Source organism: Diabrotica virgifera, chromosome 9 (assembly GCF_917563875.1).
Source record: "Diabrotica virgifera virgifera chromosome 9, PGI_DIABVI_V3a".
NCBI classification, from domain to species: Eukaryota; Metazoa; Arthropoda; class Insecta; order Coleoptera; family Chrysomelidae; genus Diabrotica; species Diabrotica virgifera.
The window spans coordinates 124,300,228-124,323,486 of NC_065451.1; the positions used below are offsets into that span (position 1 = coordinate 124,300,228).

General features: G+C 30.4%; 2 protein-coding genes across 2 annotated transcripts; one reads left to right on the forward strand and one right to left on the reverse strand.

Annotated features, from left to right (window-relative positions):
* Nucleotides 1-8,212: 8,212 nt before the first annotated feature.
* On the reverse strand, nt 8,213-9,058 carry LOC126892677 (uncharacterized). Its single transcript, XM_050662317.1, has 2 exons — nt 8,807-9,058; nt 8,213-8,764 (listed from the first exon to the last, which is right to left on the reverse strand). The coding sequence occupies exons 1-2, from the start codon at nt 8,899-8,901 to the stop codon at nt 8,290-8,292; spliced, it is 570 nt and encodes a 189-aa protein (XP_050518274.1). The 5' UTR covers nt 8,902-9,058; the 3' UTR covers nt 8,213-8,289.
* A 2,258-nt stretch (nt 9,059-11,316) lies between these two features.
* LOC126891304 (uncharacterized) lies at nt 11,317-12,636 on the forward strand. The gene has a single exon (XM_050660483.1). The coding sequence runs from the start codon at nt 11,317-11,319 to the stop codon at nt 12,634-12,636; it is 1,320 nt and encodes a 439-aa protein (XP_050516440.1).
* Nucleotides 12,637-23,259: the final 10,623 nt, after the last annotated feature.

Consider the following 23,259-nt stretch of genomic DNA (forward strand, 5'->3'; position numbering starts at 1 on the left):
TCGGGCCCAGAATTCCTAGGACTTTTCAATGCTTTTTCTCTCTAGGACATATCGTCGAGGTTCGGTGAGGCTCGTGGTGGGGGATTTGGTTTATTAGCAGAAACATAAGAATATTTCAGTTTAGTATTATTAAAAATTAAGTCTATGTGTAGCCCACCAAAAATGACAGACAAAAAGGTAGTGCAAGATAGAGTATTGGAATTGTGTAAAGTTTTTTCAGAATTATCAATACAAACATGGCAGCAGTATTTCAAAAAAGATACCCATGTATATAAACTATTAGCAATCGATTATGATGAAGCTGTAGAATTTTGTAATCGATTCCTTCAAGATCAAATTAATTTGAGTACTTTATATGATAAATTATGTTATTTGGGATTTATGTCATATTGTAATAACCTATGGCCTAGTTTCATTAATCATGAAAATTATAACTCAGTGCCAGTGGAAAATGATTACAGTTTTTTTAGTAGAGAAGAAGAAGGTGCAAAGAAAGATGGTAATGAATAATCATGTAATGAAAATGTAATGTAATTTTGTAAATAAAAAAAATCTAACATTTCTATTCTTTTATTTAATAAAATGTATACATGTTTTTATATTAATTCATTTTTATGTATCCAACTGTTGTGTGTGTCGGAAAATCCCAACCATTTTACAAATAATCTGTCACCTCTTCTTTGGAGAACTTTTTCGACGAGATATACATCAGGAAATTCAACTTTCTGGAGCTGTTCAGTATAAAATCCTCCTTTGATATCTTTGTGTTCAAAATCTTGAAGAAGGTAGGTGGTAGGATTTGTAAGTTGAACTTTGTTTATTGTAAAAATTTCTGTACTCCAGTTTGGTGTATAGTGTTTATCAAATACACCTCTATGTTTAGATATGCGAACGTGATCTCCTAATTTAAATTTGTTCTTCTTATGTGCTATTTTAATTCGATTGAATACTGTACGTAATAGATGTGGTTCATCTTGTTTAGTAACAGCAGCTGGTTTCATTTGAATCGTTGTATGTTTTGTATTATAATTATTTACAATATCATCTAAAATATTAATCCATTTGTAATGTCTTTGATAGTTAAATTCTTTCCATATATTTCTCTTTAAAGTTCTAATTACTCTTTCAACTATTGATGCCTTTTTTTCACTATATGTACTGTACTGGTTAACCTTATATTTTTTAGTTACATTTCTGACATGTGGGTTATAAAATTCAGTACCCATATCAGTATGTAAATTTTTTGGATGCTGTTTTTTGAAAGTTTTTTCCAACATAATTGCAACGTTGTTGCCAGATTTATTTTTAAGCGGCCATGTCCAAACAAATTTTGAAAAACAATTAATTATCACTAAAATGTATTTATATCCATTATTTACATCTTGATATTTTTGCATATCAATGAGATCTGCTTGAAATAAATCACTAATTGATTTTAAGATAACTTTACGACGTTTAAAATTAATTCGTGCTGTTTTATGTATTTCGTTTACTACCTTCCTTTTTGTATCATTCTGGTTAGAAGACATTGTTAGATAATTATATTAAGTTCACGTAATTCCTCGATAATCGAATTTATTTCGTTAGTATGACCAGTATGTCCTGCTTGTGTTGAAGCTATAAGCAATTCTAATCGTTTAACCAGCTCGTTTGGGTCATCAAAATATACATATTGTATTGGAGTATTAGTGGATTCCATTAACATACCCAATCCAAACATAGGCGCTATAATGTTTTTATATTTTTCGGATTTATTACCATCAATCTGCTTTGAAGAATGGTAGTGTCTTTTATGGGCATGAGTTTTAGATACTATGTCTTTATATACTTGTAGGTCTGTTTCTAAATAATTCTTTGGATTTTTCTTAAAGATAAGTTCAAATAATCCGGGAGTTCCTTTATATTGTTTATGTTTAAGTACTATATTGGAATTGTCAAAATGTATTTGTGAATCTCCTATAAAGAATTGTTTTTTATCATTAATATATCTCACACCATATTTAGAATCAAATTCTTTATTATCAGATTGCATATTTTGTAAATATTTTCTAGGTAGTGCATGAAAATTTTCTAAATCAACATCATTCCTTTTTTCTTCGGTTTCTTCTTCGTTTTTTTCTTCTTTTTCTTCGCTTTCTCCTTCTTCTTCTTCGTTGTTAATTCGATCTAATGGTTCATCATAGTTGGTTCCAAATTCCTCTTCTTTATATGGATCTTTCGGTTTGTTAAGTTTTGTTTCAATAACCTTTAAGTGTCTTGTTATTGGTGAGAAAATTTTTTCTTTTATAACTTCTCCATGTTTTAAAAGTTTTAATTTATTTCTAATAATTTTACGTTTTGCAATAATTTGTTTTTTCAAAATACGATCTGTCATCATAACAAGTGTCTGAACTGCTTTGAACTGTTTTGAACGGTTCCTCTCTTAAAGGGTACTGATCTGATCTGTTCAAATTGTTAATTATATATTTGTATGAAATGATCAAGGTCCTTTCTGTATCGTCCATTATTGATTGGTTTATCTTTAAAAATGCTAAAGAAACCATACGGTTCTTGCCAACACAGTGAACAGATTTGTTTTAGTTCTTCAAAAGTAATATCCGGGCTTACGTGGTCATCAAATATATGTTTAAGATTTCGTTCATCTTGTCGAAACGTAAGTATAGTATTGGCATTATCACGTAACAAATGTTTTGGAATCTTGGCATATGATTGATTTAGGTAAAATGAATCAACTCCATTATGTCGACCCATACTAAAATATTCTTGAATTACTTTTTGTTTTTCACAAGCTACGTCATCAAATATAAAAACTGAATTCTGTCTCGCTTTACAGGGTGGTATAATATCTTCGTTGTTAGTAAACGTGAAAAACTTAATACCTTTAATTGGTTTTAATAAATCTTGTAAATATAAATATTTTGGTTGGTCTTGAGATTTTGAATATAAATAAATGTTTTCAAACTTTAACCCATTTTCATGTTCTAATAGACTAATCATCAAATTTGTTTTTCCACAATTAGATTTTCCGACAATTAAACATTGAATTGTATTTTGAAGAAGTAACCCATGTTTCGGTGTATTTTCTGTTAGAACATCATGATTGCATATATTTAGTTTAGTTTTTTGTTTAATAATTTTAAATTTGTTCATAAGAGACAACGATATCGTCAAACACTAACTTATAAAATGACTATAAATATCTAATACACTAGTTTTATAATCATTATGTAGAAGTTGGTCAAATAATGAAGTATTATTCAGGAACTGGTGTTGTAAACAGTTTAATTAATAAACTACCATTTGAACTTCATATACCAGGAGGATACAGATATGGACCTGGTACTAAGCTTAGAAAACGACTAAAACGTGGAGATGTTGGTATAAATCCTCTTGATGATTTTTGTAAGAATCATGATATAGCCTATAGTTCTACAAATGATTTAAACGAACGCCACCAAGCTGATAAAATTTTAGCTGAAAATGCTTATGGTAGATATAAGTCAAAAGATGCTTCTTTAGGTGAAAAAATTGCAGCTCTAGGAGTAAGTGGGGCTATGCATGCAAAAGTCAAATTAGGAATGGGGTATACAAAAAGTTGTCCAAAAGTACTTGAAAGTTGTTATAAGTCAATATCAACTGTTAGAAATATAATGAATAAATCAATGGAAACTATGGAACATTGTTTAAGACACATTGATGATTTTAAGGCTAATAAATCATTAAAACGAATCAACAGAAAACCTAAAAAAATTATTATGCCTAAAATTAGACCACCACCAATTAATTTTAGAATTAATAAAGGAGAAGAAGAAGCCCAACAAAAATCTCTAACTGTACCAAAACATGTTCATACAAGTTTAAAAAGAAAATTATCGGTATCAGATGATGACGATGATGATGACAATAATAATAATAATGAAAGCACAAGAGATAAAAAAATAAAATTGAATGAAATTAGCACATATCCAGTGCTAGCAGTAGCAAAAAAGCGAAAACGTGAGGATCATGACTTCAATAGGAATGTGAAACGAAAAAAAAAAATATATAAGATAGTTTGTGTAGAACAATGTTGTAGTATATATTGAAACATCGTATAGAAATGGTTGCAGTACAAAACATTAAAAGAGGAAGAACGAGTGCTAAGACGAAAAAACGTAAAAATGTCAAAGTTAAAAAAAGAACAAAAAAAATAAAATTTAATGTATTATTAAGAGAAATTAGAAAAGCGTTAACTAGACATAAACCAAGAGATTTATATAGCGGTATTTCGCTTGCTCTTAAAGTTATTGAAAAATTTAAGAAAAAAGTATTGCCCGCTCGTGTGATTCCAGTACCGAAAAGTGGTGGTTTTCTTCCCTTTATTCCCATTTTTGCAGGTCTCTCAGCGTTAGGAGCCGTTACAGGAGGCGTTGCAGGAGTGGCAAAAGTCATAAATGAGGCACGTGCAGCTAAACAACAATTAGAAGAATCACAAAGACACAACAGAACCATGGAAGCCGTAGCAATGGGAAAAGGACTCTATCTTAAACCTCATAAAAATGGAATGGGTCTTTTTTTAGGAAAAACTGTAATATAAACATGCCTAAACGTCCTTTAACTAATATTGATATAAAATATTTTGCTACTAGTGCTGAAATTCCATACTTTCGTGGTGTATATATGAAAAGTCAGTTACCAAAGAAAATACGAAATAATGAATGTGCTGTTATAAACTTAGATGATGATACAGGTTCTGGAACTCACTGGACAGCATACAAAAAATTTGGAAAAACAGTTATTTATTTTGATAGTTTTGGCAACCTTCGTCCTCCTCTGGAAGTAAGAGATTACTTTTTATCAAATGGACCTTGTAAAGTACTATATAATCATGATAGATATCAATCATATAATAGTTATAATTGTGGTCAGTTATGTTTATCATTTCTATGTCAATAAAAATAATAATTTTACCAGTGTGTTTTCATTTGAACGAAAGTCGTCACGATGTCATATACTTTCACTGTTTCAGGGAGAAGTTCTATCCTTTCAGTTAAAATCAATCCTCCTATAACGTTAAGTGATCAAAATGAATATGTGTTAGGTCTTATTGATTTCGTAAGTTATAATTCTATTCCGAATGTTGATGAAAGTAATAACACATTTTATTTTGGTAAATCTCAAAAAATTACGATTCCAAATGGAGCATACGAGGTTGAAGATATTGAAAAATATTTAAAAGAACACATTGAATGGCTTGAAAGGAATAATCCTGCAACTGATAAAACAATCTTCACGTTAGTTGCAAATAGAAATACGTTAAGAAGTGAATTAAAATGTAACAGGACCGTGGATTTCAAAAAACCCAATAACATTGGCTCTCTTCTCGGTTTTAAACCACTCTTACATACAAAACCAGACAAACATATTTCAGAGTATCCTGTAAATATTACAAGAGTAAATTCTATAGGGGTTGAGTGCAATTTAGTTACAAATACTTATAATAATGAAAAGAGTACTCATATGATCCATATGTTTTTTCATAAAGTTCCACCTGGACACCGCATTGTGGAAATTCCTGCTAACGTCATTTATTTACCAATAAATACAAGTCATATTGAAGAAATTAACCTTAAAATAGTCGACCAAGATGGAAATATAATCAATTTTAATGGTGAGGTGGTAACGATAAGACTACATTTAAAAAAGATTTAAAAACATGGTTGTATTATATAATGTACATCCTATTGAGTGGAACAATATAAAAGAAAGAAAAATATTGAGTCCTATTAGTCTAAAGACAACGTACAAACCATTAACACAGAAAAATATTTTATTCTTAATATCCTTAGGATTAAAAGTTAAAAATTACGAAACAGAAGCAGAATAAGAAAACGAAGAAGAAGAAGGAGAAGAAGCAAAGATTTTTGTGTCGCTGTAAATTACTTACTATTATCAAAGAATATTTTATAAAGTGTTTTTGTAGGTGTACAGTTACATACAAAAAAAATGAACGGTAGTATACTTAATGTCAATAAAACTGTACCTGTAGATGAATCTATAATTAACTCTGAATATCATACACACCTTCCATATTCAGCTACATCTTTAGACAATAATGATGAGATTAGAATACCAATTCAATCACAAAATATTTATACATATCCCAGCGAGAGTTATATAATTTTGGAGGGAAATTTGATATCACAAGAAAAAGGCCATTACAGTACGAAACTCAGTTTTATCAATAATGGATTTCTTCATTTATTTGAAGAATGTAGATATGAACTTGGAGGAACAATAATTGCGCGTTCTAGATTTCCTGGAATCACATCAACATTAAAAGGATATGCATCATTTACTCCCAATGATTGTATTAAAAATGCCAATTCTGGTTGGTCCATAACGGAGCATCCTAAAATTGTTGAACCGACAACGGGTTATTTTAACGTTTGCATTCCACTGAAACAAATTTTAGGCTTTGGAGATGATTTTAAAAAAATTATTATTAATTTACAGCAGGAACTCGTATTGGTTCGCAGTCATACTGATTTTAACGCAACTATAACGACAGATGGTGCTACTGATACTCCAAAAGTTAAAATTACAAAGATTATGTGGAAAGTACCTCATATATCTGTTTCTGATGAACAAAAATTGGTATTATTACAACACTTGGAAATGCGAAATAATTTGGAAATTTCATTCAGAAATTGGTCTTTACAAAAGTTACCAGTTCTACCAAAAACAAAATCTTACGATTGGACCATCATGACAGTTAAACAAAGCGAAGTGCCTCGATACATGATTGTAGGTTTTCAGACAGATAGAGAAAATAGTAAAACACGAGATAATAGCGATTTTGATCATTGTAATTTGACTAATTTAAAAGTGTATTTGAATTCTGAGGTTTATCCATATGATAATTTAAATATTGATTTTAAAAAGAAACACTATGCCATTGCTTATGAAATGTATGCAAGGTTTCAAGAATCATATTATTTTCAAGGTAAAAGCGAACCTTGCTTATCCTTAACCAATTTCATACAAAAAGCACCGATATTCATCATAGATTGTAGTCACCAAAACGAAGCAGTAAAAGGTGGTGCTATAGATGTGCGATTAGAACTAGAATCATCAGAAAACTTTCCAGACAACACTTCAGTATACTCCAAATTTAGTAAAAGTGCAATAATGTTTATTATAGATATCCAAGGTTTCCAATATAAAGACAGCGAGTTCTTTATTAAAGAAATATGTATATTTAATATATATACACGTGTGTGGCATCATACATTTGTCAATTATCCTGTGAGTTTGGATTGTTTTGCAGAAAAACATAAACACCATCTTCAGTGGATAACCGACAATATACATGGAATAAATTGGAATAGTTCACATCCCAATAATATTTCAATGGAAACTATTAGTGAGTACATTAAAAATATTATTGGAACCAATACAATTGTAGTCAAAGGAAGTCCGAAAAAGAAGACACTCCAAAAGTTTTTGTGTAATAAAATTATAGATATAGAAGCTACAATGAACTGTCCAAAATTATGTGTATTAAAACAAAATTCATGCAATATGTTAATCCATTGCAATGTACATACTATCAATACCTTAAGTTGTTCTCTAGAAATTGTAAATGTAATACATGATTGGTTAATGAATAAATTTATTACTAATATTGAAAATGTTACTTGTGACAAATAAAACTCATATTGTCAAAATTTTTTTTTATTTTTTTTCCTCATGTACAAAGCATAACGCAAACAAATATATATATGTATAATATAGCTGCAATTATCATTATTATTATTCACAAATTGTTTCATCAGAATCATAATCGGACTCCTCTGGTTCAACTGGTAAGTTGAAGTTTCGAAAAAATGCATCTGTTACAATACTTGGGAGTACACGATGTGAGTGGTGATTAATAATCCTACTTAAATCGTTAGGGCTTAACGTTCGTGGATTTTTACAGACTGCCAGTAGTGTTATAAAAATATGTCTTATCATAGGTGCCTTTATAATCTCAACTGCTATTTTCTGAATTTTAGCTCGTTCTTCAGTTTCTGATGCATTTACCATTCTGCACTTGTTGGAAGTGTTTCCTCACAATATAATGAAGTTAAGTGAATTCTTAAGGAAAGTTTGCAGAAACAAAAAAAAATTTTACAATCTCCACACAGTACTGTACCTCTAAAACAAAAAAAAACCAAAAAATAAATTGCAGTTATATATATATATATATATATATATATATATATATATATATATATATATATATATATATATATTAATACAAAATTACTCCGTAGGAGGTATCAATGTGGTGGTGTAGTCATCGTCATCGTCGTCGCCGTAGTCATTTCTGGTCTCACTTATTGTCGCTCTTCTGGTATGATCTTCTTTATCATCATCATCATCTATAATGTGTTCATCAAATGACCACACTTGTGAATTTTGATCAAGATCAATGGACTCAACATGCTGTGTTACTCTCCTCTTCAATTTTTTCTTTAAAGGTTCCTTCTGAATTGATTTAATAGAAGGAGTAGTAGTAGGAGGAGGAGGAAGAGCTTCTGTCTCCTCCTCTAAGTCAAAGTAGTATCTCTTCATTGCTTTTTCAAACAATCCTATCTCATTAGAATCATTTATTTGCATACGGATATATTTTACTGGTAAGTTACCAAATTTTCTCGACAGCGTTGTGGACTTTGGGGTATATACTAAGTCTATTAAGATTCTATCATTCCGGAGAGATATGCTTCTTAAACCATATCTGAAATGGAATGCAAAAACTGATTGTTAAAAAAAAACATACCTGAATAGCTGCCTTATGACTACTAGAGCCATTTTCGTGGGGAAATTTAATCTATCTTCTATGGATACCAAAATTGTACATGGTACACCAGACATTTTATATATAGAAAAGAACAACAATAAACAATAAATAAAACAGTGACAATAAATGAGACCACGATGAATACACCAACAATGACAAAATGTTACTCACTTAGTACTTATTTCAACCTGTTATTGGTATAATATCATATCCGTTTGCAGGCACCTGTATATATATATATATATATATATATATATATATATATATATATATATATCAAAATTTTATCTATTACCTACTAAAATACTACATAAAACATTTTTAATGAGATGCACTTATTGGAAAACAAAGCAATTATATTACATATTTTTTTCTAATAAGTGCATTGCAAGAAAATGTTTTAATGAATAATTAAAATAATTGGTGTTTGTGACATTGTTGTTATCTAATGGTCATTAATTACAAATTGTTTTTTTGTTTAAGCATATCTATGCAATTCCACTTATTTTAAAATAATTAGGATCCAATTATTGTGAAATACCTTATTTTATTACTTTGTTGCTATCTATCTAATTGACAAGAAAAATGTTTTAATGAATAATTTTGCATATATATAATTAGAATCCAATTATTGTAAAAATACCTTATTTATTACTTTGTTGCTATCTATCTAATTGTGAAGAAAAATGTTTTAATGAATAATTAAAATAATGGTTATTTGCAACATTGTTGTTATCTAATGACCATGCATACCTACTTACAAATAATTACTATGCACAAACATGATCAAACAATCATTTACGTACTGCTTGTGGTTCATTTAGAATCGGTAGCTTCAGTGTAGCAGAAGTGCCAATGAGTTGTTAGTATTTTTGAAAATAATATAAAACATACCATGTCTTCACAAACTTTGGATATGTTTGTTTTGGATATGGTGAAGAAAGTGGAAAAAGTTGTAATGCTGTTACGAACAATTGAGGAGTTCAACAAGTGGATCAGATTTATCAAAATAAGTATAAATTTAGTTAAGAAAGCAATTCAAAATAAGTCTCACCATATTAAACATCGTAATAGAATTGAAACGGGTTTGGGTTTTTTAAATTATCACAAACACAATTTGAAACATCGAAAATTATTAAAACTACAGTCAAAAAAACAAAAATCTAAAAAAAAAACTAATAATAATTTAATATGGCGTGATTTAGAGTCAAGTTTTAATAAAAGAATCAAAACTGGTGTAATTATTAATTTAAATTTAAAAGATCCTAAAACATTTTTGAAAAAGGCATTTAGAAGTTTTTCTCTAAAAATTAAAGAGGCACTAAAACAAACACTTTTAAAAGTCAATACTGTATTTTTAGCAAATTTTATTAAACCTCATAATTTAGAAACTGATATTAAACATTTTGCAACAAAAAACGAAATAATTGATCACACTACTAATTTAAAAGAGTGGTATGAGGAATATGTCATTAATAGAATATTATCAAAAATTGAAGATTTTCAGGAGAGAGATTCAGGATTTGCATTGTATGAAATTTTGAATTTAAAAGTAAATATAAATCAGTATATACCCATAGCAGTAGGTTGTTCTAGTTACATAGAATTACCTGATTTTATTAAAAATAAAAAAATCTTGTATTAATATTAAAAACAATGATAATTACTGTTTCCTTTGGTCTGTTGTGGCATATTTGTTTCCTGTACAACCAAATACAAATTCTAGTAGAATATCCTCATATCCACATTTTTCAAGTGTTCTAAAATATGATAACATTGATTTCCCAATGAGATTAAAAGATATAGGGAAATTTGAACAAATGAATAATATATCCATAAACGTTTTTGGTATTTTTGAACATAACAGCATAGCACCAGTCTGTTTAAGTAAATTTGACTTTAGAAAACGTGTCAATCTACTAATACTTCCTTATACAAATGAAAATATTGAATATGACAATCGAGATAATAATATTAATTTTGAAAATATTTGTATTGATCACTATCAGATTTACCATTATGTCCTTATAAAAAATTTATCAAAATTAGTTTTTACACAATTAAATAATAGTAATACTAAAAAGTGGATATGTGATCGATGTTTAAATTATTTTTCATCTGAACCTCTTCTTCAACAACATTGGGTGGACTGTTTTACAATGAATAATACTAAAATGATAATTCCCAATTGGAATAAGAGAATCTTGAAATTTTCTAATTTTAAGAACAAAATTAAAGTTTCCTTTGTCATTTACGCAGATATAGAATGTCTCCTATTAAAGTATTCCGATCCTACCATTCCAACGGCGAACATGAGAAAAATTCAACATCATGTACCTTATACTGTAGCTTTTCTACTATAATGTTCATATGATGATTCATTAACACAATTTAAAATTTATACAGGAGAGGACTGTATATCCTGGTTTGTTAAAGAATTAGGGTTAATCAGTAAAAAACTGGATGATATCTATTCAAACGTTGTTCCAATGACACCTTTGACAAATCTAGAAGAAAATCAATTTTTAAATGCAGAATTATGTTATATTTGCACACAACCCTTTTCAGATGATGATATTAAATGCAAAGATCATTGCCACAGGACTGGAACCTATAGGGGTCCATCACATCAATGTTGCAATTTACAGTTACGTGAAACTTTTATGATACCTATAGTATTTCATAATTTGGGATATGATAGTCACTTCCTAATTAAACATTTAAATACGGACATTGAAGGAAATTTTCAAATATTACCTCTAAATAAAGAAAGATATATTTCCTTTACAAAATTTGTACAAGGTACTAAATGCAGTTTACGATTTATCGATTCCTATAGATTTATGTCTGAAAGTATCGATAAGCTTGCCTCCTATTTGACTACTTCTCAAAACAAAATTTTAAAATCGTTTTTCCCAAATGAAATCCAATTTAATTTGTTGACACGAAAAGGTGTTTTTCCTTATGAGTATTTAGATTCTTGGGAGAAACTTAAAGATGAAAATTTACCTCCTAAAAATGCTTTTTATAGCACTCTTACTAAAACACATATTAGTGATGATGATTACAATCATGCATGCAACATATGGACAGAATTTCATAATAATACGTTAAAAGATTTTTCGGAAATTTATCTAACTACAGACGTATTATTATTAGGTGATATTGTTGAAAATTTTCGGGAAACTTCTTTAAAAACATATGGCTTAGATCCTCTTCACTATTACACAGCTCCAGGATTATTATTTGATGCATGTCTTAAGATTACTGGAGTAGAAATTGAGTTATTAGATGACATAGATAAAGTAATGTTTATCGAACGAGGTCTACGAGGAGGAATTTCACAAGTATCCAATAGATATGGCAAAGCAAATAACAAATATATGAGTAAAGACTATAATGAACAAGATCGTGATTCCTACTTAATATATTGGGATTTTGTAAATTTATATGGTACAATAATGTGTTTTTCTCTACCTTATGGAGGTTTTGAATGGATAGATCCTAATGTGATGTCAGATATTACAACCGTTGATAAAAACTCTGATATCGGATATATATTAGAATGTGACATTATTTATTCAAAAGAACTATTTAATATACACAAAGATTTACCCTTATGTCCTGAACATCTAATACCACCAAAATCAAAATCCAAAGTAACAAAATTATTAACAACTTTATTTGATAAAAAACACTATATAATTCATTACAGAGCTCTTCAACAAGCAGTAACACTAGGTTTAAAACTTGATAAAATGTACAGTCTTAAAATTCAATCAGGCACCTTGGGTGAAGAAATATGTTGATCTAAATACAGAACTTAGGAAAAAAAGTAAAAATGAATTTGAATCAAATAATTACAAAATGATGACAAATTCCTTCTTCGGTAAGACCTGTGAAAATGTACGTAAATACAAGGACTGTAAATTACTATCAAAGTGGGAAGGCCGTTATGGTGTTCGAAATTACATTTCAAACCCCAATTTTCATAGTCTATCTATTATTAATGAAAATCTTGTAGTTGTAGAAATGAAGCGAACACAAATAACATTTAATAAACCTCTTTTTATAGGTTTTTCTATTTTAGATTTATCTAAAGTTTGGTTGTACGACTTCCATTATAACTATACTAAAAACAAATTTGGAGATAACGCAAAACTCCTTTATTGTGACACTGACTCTTTAATTTATCATATTTTCGACGAAAATGTATATGAGCATATGAGGGCTGATATAAATAAGTTTGACACATCAAATTTTTCAGTAAATAATGCCTATAACATGCCACTATGTAATAAAAAAGTTTTAGGATTAATGAAAGATGAAAATGGTGGTCGAATTATGACTGAGTTTGTAGGTTTACGATCAAAAATGTATGCATTAAAAGTATTAAATGAAAAAGAAGAATATAGTATTAAAAAAGCTAAAGGCATAAAAAAAAGTGAATTAAAATCTATAACCTTTAAAGATTATTCTGATTGTCTATTTCATCACACAGTTACGAACGCTACCCAAAATCTTATCATTTCTAAAAAACATGAGGTTTACACAATTCAACAAAATAAAGTTGCCTTAAGACCTACTGATGATAAAAGAATAGTCAATTATTTTGAAACTGATACTCTCCCTTGGGGGTGGGAAGAAGAAGAATGAACTCCTCAATTGCCATTTTAGAAGACCTTCATACAAGAATACATCAAGATCCACACTAAAAAACGTAAAATATAAAAAAATTAATACAAAAAGAATCACTTTTAATTTTATATTTTTTTCTTGTTTTAGTTCATGCGAAGGCGCTACTACCCCCTCCAGTTCTCTCTCTCTCTTTAAAAGATATATACAGCTACAAGAGATTTTCAATTTCACTGTGTATTGAAGAGCCACAACAATGAATATGTATTTTTTTTATTTATTATTTGCTATCGTTCTTGTTACACAAATTATTGGAGTTCCAGCATCCAAAACTGTGTTTGTTAATACTGAATACCAAATTGACGATGGTGACTTTATAGTTGCAGAAGTATATCACAATGAAATAATTTTAAATGAATATTTAGCGTTCCGTTCTGAAAATCCAGTACCAATGTATTCCTCAGTTACCTGTAAAGATGAGAAAGTAGGAAACTATTCCTGTGGTTTTACAATAGGATCAAATGACCATTATTATCCTATTGTTCCATTCAAAAGCCCAATCTTATGTGGACACTATAAACTTACACAATTTCAAAATAGACCTATCAGCTACAGAGATTATTTTTGGAAGAACGCCGAAAGCTTTTACAAACAAGCTGCTGCTCTGAAGATATCGAATCTATATAAATATACTACATTGAATGACATTTGTTTTGTATACCTATGAATTTAATAAAAAGAATAAAAAAAAATTTCTTTTATTTCTTTCTTAGTCATACTTCTTACCTAAAACCAATCTCAGATAAAAAAACAATAGTGTGACATTTTTATTTTATTTTAAAATCACGAATCTATATAAATATACTACATTTGAATGACATTTGTTTTGTATACCTATGAATTTAATAAAAGAATAACAAAATATGTCTTTTATTTCTTTCTTAGTCATACTTCTTACCTAAAACCAATCTCAGATAAAAACAATAGTATGAAATTTTTATTTTATTTTAAAATCACATACACACACACAAAAGTAACATTTTTTGTTCTTTACTATTCTTAATCGACTTCATCTTCCTCCTCTTCTTCCTCTTCACTAAAAAACCCTTCATCTGGCATTAGAGCATTACAATATTGACCATATCCTAAATCAGTTATGTCCTCACATAATGTATTCAGATTAATATCATTGCTCAGGAACGCAGCACAAACACCTACCGCTTCATCATAATCACATGCTAGATACAACTTTGAACGATCTGACGTTACCTTATACTCATGCCATGCTTCTCTTGATAGGCTCCAAAAAACGTTATACAACTCTGACACTCTATCTCGCACTTCATAATTCTCTATCAAAGTGGGAAGGCCGTTATGGTGTTCGAAATTACATTTCAAAACCCAATTTTCATAGTCTATCTATTATTAATGAAAATCTTGTAGTTGTAGAAATGAAGCGAACACAAATAACATTTAATAAACCTCTTTTTATAGGTTTTTCTATTTTAGATTTATCTAAAGTTTGGTTGTACGACTTCCATTATAACTATACTAAAAACAAATTTGGAGATAACGCAAAACTCCTTTATTGTGACACTGACTCTTTAATTTATCATATTTTCGACGAAAATGTATATGAGCATATGAGGGCTGATATAAATAAGTTTGACACATCAAATTTTTCAGTAAATAATGCCTATAACATGCCACTATGTAATAAAAAAGTTTTAGGATTAATGAAAGATGAAAATGGTGGTCGAATTATGACTGAGTTTGTAGGTTTACGATCAAAAATGTATGCATTAAAAGTATTAAATGAAAAAGAAGAATATAGTATTAAAAAAGCTAAAGGCATAAAAAAAAGTGAATTAAAATCTATAACCTTTAAAGATTATTCTGATTGTCTATTTCATCACACAGTTACGAACGCTACCCAAAATCTTATCATTTCTAAAAAACATGAGGTTTACACAATTCAACAAAATAAAGTTGCCTTAAGACCTACTGATGATAAAAGAATAGTCAATTATTTTGAAACTGATACTCTCCCTTGGGGGTGGGAAGAAGAAGAATGAACTCCTCAATTGCCATTTTAGAAGACCTTCATACAAGAATACATCAAGATCCACACTAAAAAACGTAAAATATAAAAAAATTAATACAAAAAGAATCACTTTTAATTTTATATTTTTTTCTTGTTTTAGTTCATGCGAAGGCGCTACTACCCCCTCCAGTTCTCTCTCTCTCTTTAAAAGATATATACAGCTACAAGAGATTTTCAATTTCACTGTGTATTGAAGAGCCACAACAATGAATATGTATTTTTTTTATTTATTATTTGCTATCGTTCTTGTTACACAAATTATTGGAGTTCCAGCATCCAAAACTGTGTTTGTTAATACTGAATACCAAATTGACGATGGTGACTTTATAGTTGCAGAAGTATATCACAATGAAATAATTTTAAATGAATATTTAGCGTTCCGTTCTGAAAATCCAGTACCAATGTATTCCTCAGTTACCTGTAAAGATGAGAAAGTAGGAAACTATTCCTGTGGTTTTACAATAGGATCAAATGACCATTATTATCCTATTGTTCCATTCAAAAGCCCAATCTTATGTGGACACTATAAACTTACACAATTTCAAAATAGACCTATCAGCTACAGAGATTATTTTTGGAAGAACGCCGAAAGCTTTTACAAACAAGCTGCTGCTCTGAAGATATCGAATCTATATAAATATACTACATTGAATGACATTTGTTTTGTATACCTATGAATTTAATAAAAAGAATAAAAAAAAATTTCTTTTATTTCTTTCTTAGTCATACTTCTTACCTAAAACCAATCTCAGATAAAAAAACAATAGTGTGACATTTTTATTTTATTTTAAAATCACGAATCTATATAAATATACTACATTTGAATGACATTTGTTTTGTATACCTATGAATTTAATAAAAGAATAACAAAATATGTCTTTTATTTCTTTCTTAGTCATACTTCTTACCTAAAACCAATCTCAGATAAAAACAATAGTATGAAATTTTTATTTTATTTTAAAATCACATACACACACACAAAAGTAACATTTTTTGTTCTTTACTATTCTTAATCGACTTCATCTTCCTCCTCTTCTTCCTCTTCACTAAAAAACCCTTCATCTGGCATTAGAGCATTACAATATTGACCATATCCTAAATCAGTTATGTCCTCACATAATGTATTCAGATTAATATCATTGCTCAGGAACGCAGCACAAACACCTACCGCTTCATCATAATCACATGCTAGATACAACTTTGAACGATCTGACGTTACCTTATACTCATGCCATGCTTCTCTTGATAGGCTCCAAAAAACGTTATACAACTCTGACACTCTATCTCGCACTTCATAATTCTCTACCATTTTTTTGTTGTTACTGCTAACACACAATTCACACATTTCTGCTAATAAACCAAATCCCCCACCACGAGCCTCACCGAGCCTCACCGAACCTCGACGATATGTCCTAGAGAGAAAAAGCATTGAAAAGTCCTAGGAATTCTGGGCCCGATATTTTACATTGAAAAGTACTAGGAATTCTGGGTCCAAAAATTAACATGGAAAAGTCCTAGGAATTCTGGGCCCGATATTTTGGGCCCAGAACCACTATAGCTATACTACTATAGTTCTCACCTCTGAGAAGGGGTGGCATCCACCCCCAGGGTAAAAGCGCACGTTGGCACCATATCAGTTTTATTTCTTGAGGTATGCTCTAACTACTCACCAATTTTCATGTAAATCGATGGAGGTTTAACAAAATAGGAGGTGAAAACCTTTAATGACTGCGTTAACTTTCCCCTTTCATCCCTTATTGCTACTCCCTGTATCCACTGAGGTGTCAGCCTGAAAGGGGTCATAATTATCAACATACAATAGACACATTTCACATGCCAAACTCCATATTACTTATGACGATGATTTCTCGCCTCTAGCTCTTAGACTATAAGGCAAACAGAAAGTCAAAGACTATGTGCTTTCAAATACTAATTTGTATAGAGCACAAAATGTCACACAGACAAGCCTTCTGCTTACATATACTTATAAGCATGTGTCATAGTTACGTGTTACGTCTATGCTTCTAAGCAACGAGTTTTTACACTCTTCACATTTTTAACGTCGTTTTACTGGGTTAAGATTTGATTATGAAAAAAAATACCACGTTTTTTGTAGGAAATTTTCCGTACTTCCTGATGCGCCTTATGCACATAAAAATGCAAGTATGCGAATATAGATAATAACATACAACTAAAATAGCTTTACAGATATGCAACTAAGTCATTCTGAAAAATGACCAAGCCCAAACTTTTTGTCCGACATGTAACTTTTTGCGTTACAAAATATAATTTGTACATAAAAAATTAAAATTAGCTTGCTATTTATCACCAGCATTTTGGTCTATATCTTACATGTTTAGAACGTCGGACTACAAAAACTGCCCATTAATTTTGTCGAGAAGAACTTCTAATTGATTTTTTAACCATTCATTAAACTCATGCAAAAATCAGACTGCTATTTATCACAACATAATTCTTCTCATGTGACATGTTCTACGCGTCCGACTCGTTAAAATGCCCAGCACTTTTGTCGGACAGAAATTTTTTGATATATAATATAACGTTGGCGATTGAATAACAACATGCTATTTTTCACAATCTTAAACTTGTCAGGACGACACATTTATCTGTTCCACAATTAAAACTTCCCCTGTTGAAGTGTTCCAAGATACATCAAAGTTTGTCCTACTTGACAGCGTTAAGCTATGAACAAATTTCTAGCTTGCTATTAATAAACTTTTGTTTGGTAGGCGGGATCCAGGACTACTACGTTTACATATTTAATTTGTTTTTGAAAATAGACTTTTGAATAATGTCCTATCATACTAACAGGCGGGCTGAAAAGTTCGTAGTCTAACATAGAAAGAATTTTTTTTTTAATTTGATTTTATTATTTAATATAGTTACCTTCGAGGGTGATGCAACGATTATGGCCGTCATACAACTTTTCAATACCATTTTTATAATACAATTTGTCTTTAGTCTTAAAATAAGCCTAAGTTTCCGCGATTAACCCTTCGTTGGTGCTAAATTTCTTTCCAGCGAGCATTCTATTGAGGTCAGCTAACAGATAGTAGTCGCCGGAAGCCATATCTGGTGAATAGGGTGGCTGAGGAGGCAATTCGAAGACCAATTCATGAAATTTTGCCATCATTTTCATTATTTGTTACAGGGTGCGTTGTCTTGATGTTATTTTTTTTTTTCAAAAGGGGCCATTTTTACGCGATTTCGTTCTTTAAACGCCCCAATAACGCAATGTAATAGTCGCTGTTAATGGTTTTTCCTTTTCAAGATAGTCGATGAATATTCTATCATGCGCATCCCAAAATACGGATGCCATAACCTTGCCAGCCGACTGTTGCGTCTTTCCACGCTTTGGAGTCGGTTCGTCACGTGCAGTCGACCCGGCAGACTGTCGATTGCACTCCAGTGTGAAATGATGGAGCCATGTCTCATCCATTGTAATATATCGACGCAAAAATTCGGTTTTATTACGAATGAATAGCTTCAAATACTTCTCAGAAATACAAATTCGTTGTTGTTCTTGATCGATTGTAGGCTCTCGCGGTACCAACTTTGCACAGAGCTTTCGCATACCCAAATATTCATGCAAAATATATCCAACACGATCCTTTTATTTCTTTCCAATTTTTGATCCTTTTGTATATTTACAGTCTCAGCTTTCTCGAACAACTTCACTTAATGGTAATCCAAAATTATTTTGTGGACTTTTTTGATGTTTTCATCGGTAACAGCCTCTTTGGGGCGTCCACTGAATGCATCGTCCTCGGTGCTCATTTCGCCTCGTTTAAACTTAGCAAACCATTTCTCAACGGTTGATTTTCTTGGTGCTGAGTCCGAATATTGTTTATCAAGCCAAGCTTTGGCTTCAACTGTATTTTTTTTTCGCCAAAAAGCAATCAATTATTAAGATACGAAATTCCTTTTTATCCATTTATTTTAAACTAACATAAGTTGCTTCACTTAAAATGCTATATCTTATAAACTAATAGTTCGACAACTGTCAAATTTATAAATGTATCTTTTGAAGTTTAGGGGTGACTAAAAATCACATGAATTTAATGCCAGTAGCGCCATCTATGTGTCAGCCTACGAACTTTTCAGCCCGCCGATTACATACTACACTTAGCTTTATATGCCTTGAAGGGTTGGCCGTTGTGCCCCATTCCACATCTACTGCACCCTGAACTGCTTCCATATTTACCATTGAACTGCTTTGGCAACTTGAATAAGTTGGATTTACTCTTATGTCTTCCCTCTGGACTTTATTTACATATTTTTTAATGAAGTTACCTTTCTTAGTTTACCTCCTTCGAGTCTTATTCTTTTAGACTGGAGTTTTAAACACAGATTAGTTTAAACACATATTACAAATAAATAGAGAGCGGAATACGAGCCCTAACAACTATATGTTGGAACAAGCAGTTATTTACAAATAAAATGCCAATTTACCGAAATTCTTTTAGTTAATTTTTTTTTAATAATTGTAGTTATGCAAATAACAACTTTTTTTTGTGTGTAGAATTATTTTTACAATTTAATTATATATTTTATGTTGGTTACTATTTAATTAATTGTCAGGTAGTCAAAAAATGCTGACAACTAAGTATTGGAACAAGCGGTTTTTAAATAAAAATTAATAAGGCGTAACGTCGCCCTTAGCTTGAATAACAGCCTGAACTCTATTAGGCATTGTATCAACTAGGCCTTCACAGAACTCAGGAGTGAAACTATCCCATATTTCTTGCAATTTAGTACGTAGTTGTGGCAAAGTACGCTGATGGTTATTTCTTAGGCGTTGTTTCATTTTGTGCCAAAGTGTCTCTATTGGATTAAGATCCGGGCTACTAGAAGGATCTGACAAAACTTTAATGTCATGTTCTCCCATCCATTTTTTTGGTAGATTTAGCCGTATGGCATGAGGCTTTGTCCCGTTGAAAGATAAAATCTCTGGATGGATATAACTTTGCCGCACTTGGTAAAAACGAATGTTCAAGGATATCTTGATATTTGGCTGCGTTTACTATGCTTTCAATAAAATATAAAGTTCCCACCCCTTTGACCGACATACAACCCCACACCATGATACCCTGTGGAAACTTTACAGTCACTTTGAGACAATCTTTATGGAATGCTTCTGTCTTTTCCCTAATCACACGCTTTCGGTAATCTCCCACACAGACATCAAATTTGCTTTCGTCGCTATAGATAACTTTGTCACTTTGTCCCAGTCAAGTTTGGTCCACGAAAGTTTAGATTCAGCCCAAATATAACGATTTCTTGTCTGAGCTTCCGTCAACAATGCTTTTTCTTTGGCCTATTCAAATAAATAAAAAAATAGAAAATTTATATCGCAAATAAGAACCTAACAAACATATCTTATAAAAACTAAGATCGCTTTTGTGGATATATTTGCGACAGCATTCTCTGGAAACACTCATCCCCTTTTCTCTATTCCATCTAGCAATTACTTCTCCTAGTGTATTTCTTCTTCCCGACTTACATATTCTGATTAAATGTCTGACACTCCTTTGAGAAACAGCTTTGGGACGGCCTGAGCTTTTGCCGCGAACATCAATACTGGCAATTTCACCATATTTCTTAATTATATTAAACACAGTAGTTGTTGCTAACGTTAATTTACTGGAAATTAAACGCATTGTTTTCCCCTTGTGGTACTGATGAATAATAATTTCTCGCACTTTTGGATTAGTAGGTTTTCCGCGTGCCATTATTGTATTTTACTGATAATAAAACTGACAGTTGTTAATTTATTCAAACTCAAATGACGCGTTATAATTATTGTTGACAACAAACTAGCTACTCTTATGTTTGATTTCAAAGCCTTCTTTCTGTCAAGCTTATAAAACTTCACTCGTTTCTCGCCAGGCACGCTAAAACACAAGGAAAATTTTAAATGTTCCAATATTTAGTTGTCAGCAGTTTTCGATTAATAAACAATTAATTGAACAATATTCAACATAAAATATATAATTAAACCGTAGAAATAATTCCATACATCATAAAAATGTTGTTAATTTCATATTTACATTTTAAAAAAATGTAAATAAAAGAATTTCGGTAAATTGGCATTTTATCCGCCAAATAACTGCTTGTTCCAACATATAGTTGTTAGGGCTCGTATATGCAAAGTGCATATAGATGCATATATTGCATATTTTCAGACAACAAACACAACATTGCATATTTAAGCTAAACACGATTTATTTTGCATATTTTAAAAATAAATTATATAAAAGTTTAAAATTTTCCTCTCTTAGTTGGAATTTTATAACTTCGATATGAACGAGCTCGTTATTTATCTATCTATCGCTCATTATTATCTATCTGGACTTTCCCATTACTACCTGAATTTAACAATTATGGGTGTTCCCAGAAAAATATTATTTTATTAGCGTAGCAAGTCGTAGGTACCTACCTGCTTTTAAGGGTCTAATATTTATTTTGTCAGTTTCCGGCCAACATTTGTTTAAAGTAAACGTTGTATCGTATTTAGTGTTTTTGAAGTGATTGGTATATATTAAATTTAAATATGTCTACCATTCAAAAAAGTGCTTGGATAAAGTGTTTTCCCGAGATAAAGCTAAGTGGAGACAAAGTATTTTGCAAGGCCTGTTCCAAAATCGTAAGTTACATTCATTTTCACATTTCATTTTTTAAATGAGGACTTGGCAAATTAGTTTACTGCCTAAATTAAAATATTGTCCTATAACATCAGTAGATGTAGAACGAACTTTTTCTGTGTCCAAACACGTTTTTAGTGATACAAGGCAAAAGTTGCTAGTTGAAAATTTTGAAAAATATTTGATTATAAATTCATACTATAATTTAGATTCTTAATTTAATTATAATATCAGTTTTTGTGTGTCATTTCATTTGTTTTTATGTGAAAAATAAATATGTATTAAACATAAATGTAGGTTGAATTTTTTAAACATAAATGTTTATATTTAATATATTGTTTTATTTTTGAGTATTTTTAATATGCATTTGCATATTTAGACAAATTTAGAAAAAATACCTGCATATTTGTAGTAAAAGTAATGCATATATATGCGCATATTTTGATAATGTTGTGTTGCATATATTCCGCTCTCTACAAATAAATAATACTATATTACATGTAGCAAATTGAACGAAAAATGTTTAAAAATGAACAGATGCTATATACTACTGGACAGAAAATGCAGACGCTGAACATGGTTCCTCCAGCTTTGATGAGGCTAAGAGGCATTTAACATAGCTACTGAGCTATGCTTGGTTTAAGATTTTTTGTGCTACGATTTATTTGTAGCAACAACGATAGGCTGCGCTGTGTCACATTATATTTCATCGCTAAATCAGCATGCATTTAATACCTTGAAAAAATAATGAAACACATATTATAAATAAATAATACTATTTTACATGAAACAAACCGAACTAAAAATGTTAAAAAAATGAACCAGGTGATATATACTGCTGGAGAAAAATGATCATCCTCTTTAAAGGAAACCGTTTAAAACCTGAATTTACAGACAATTTACTATTAGGAACTCTAAGACATTTCGCCAAATACAAATCAACAGGATCATCAACAGAAATCTTCTAGATTTTGATGGGGCGAGCAGTCATTTAGATTTTGCCATTGCGGAAACGGCTGACTTACTTG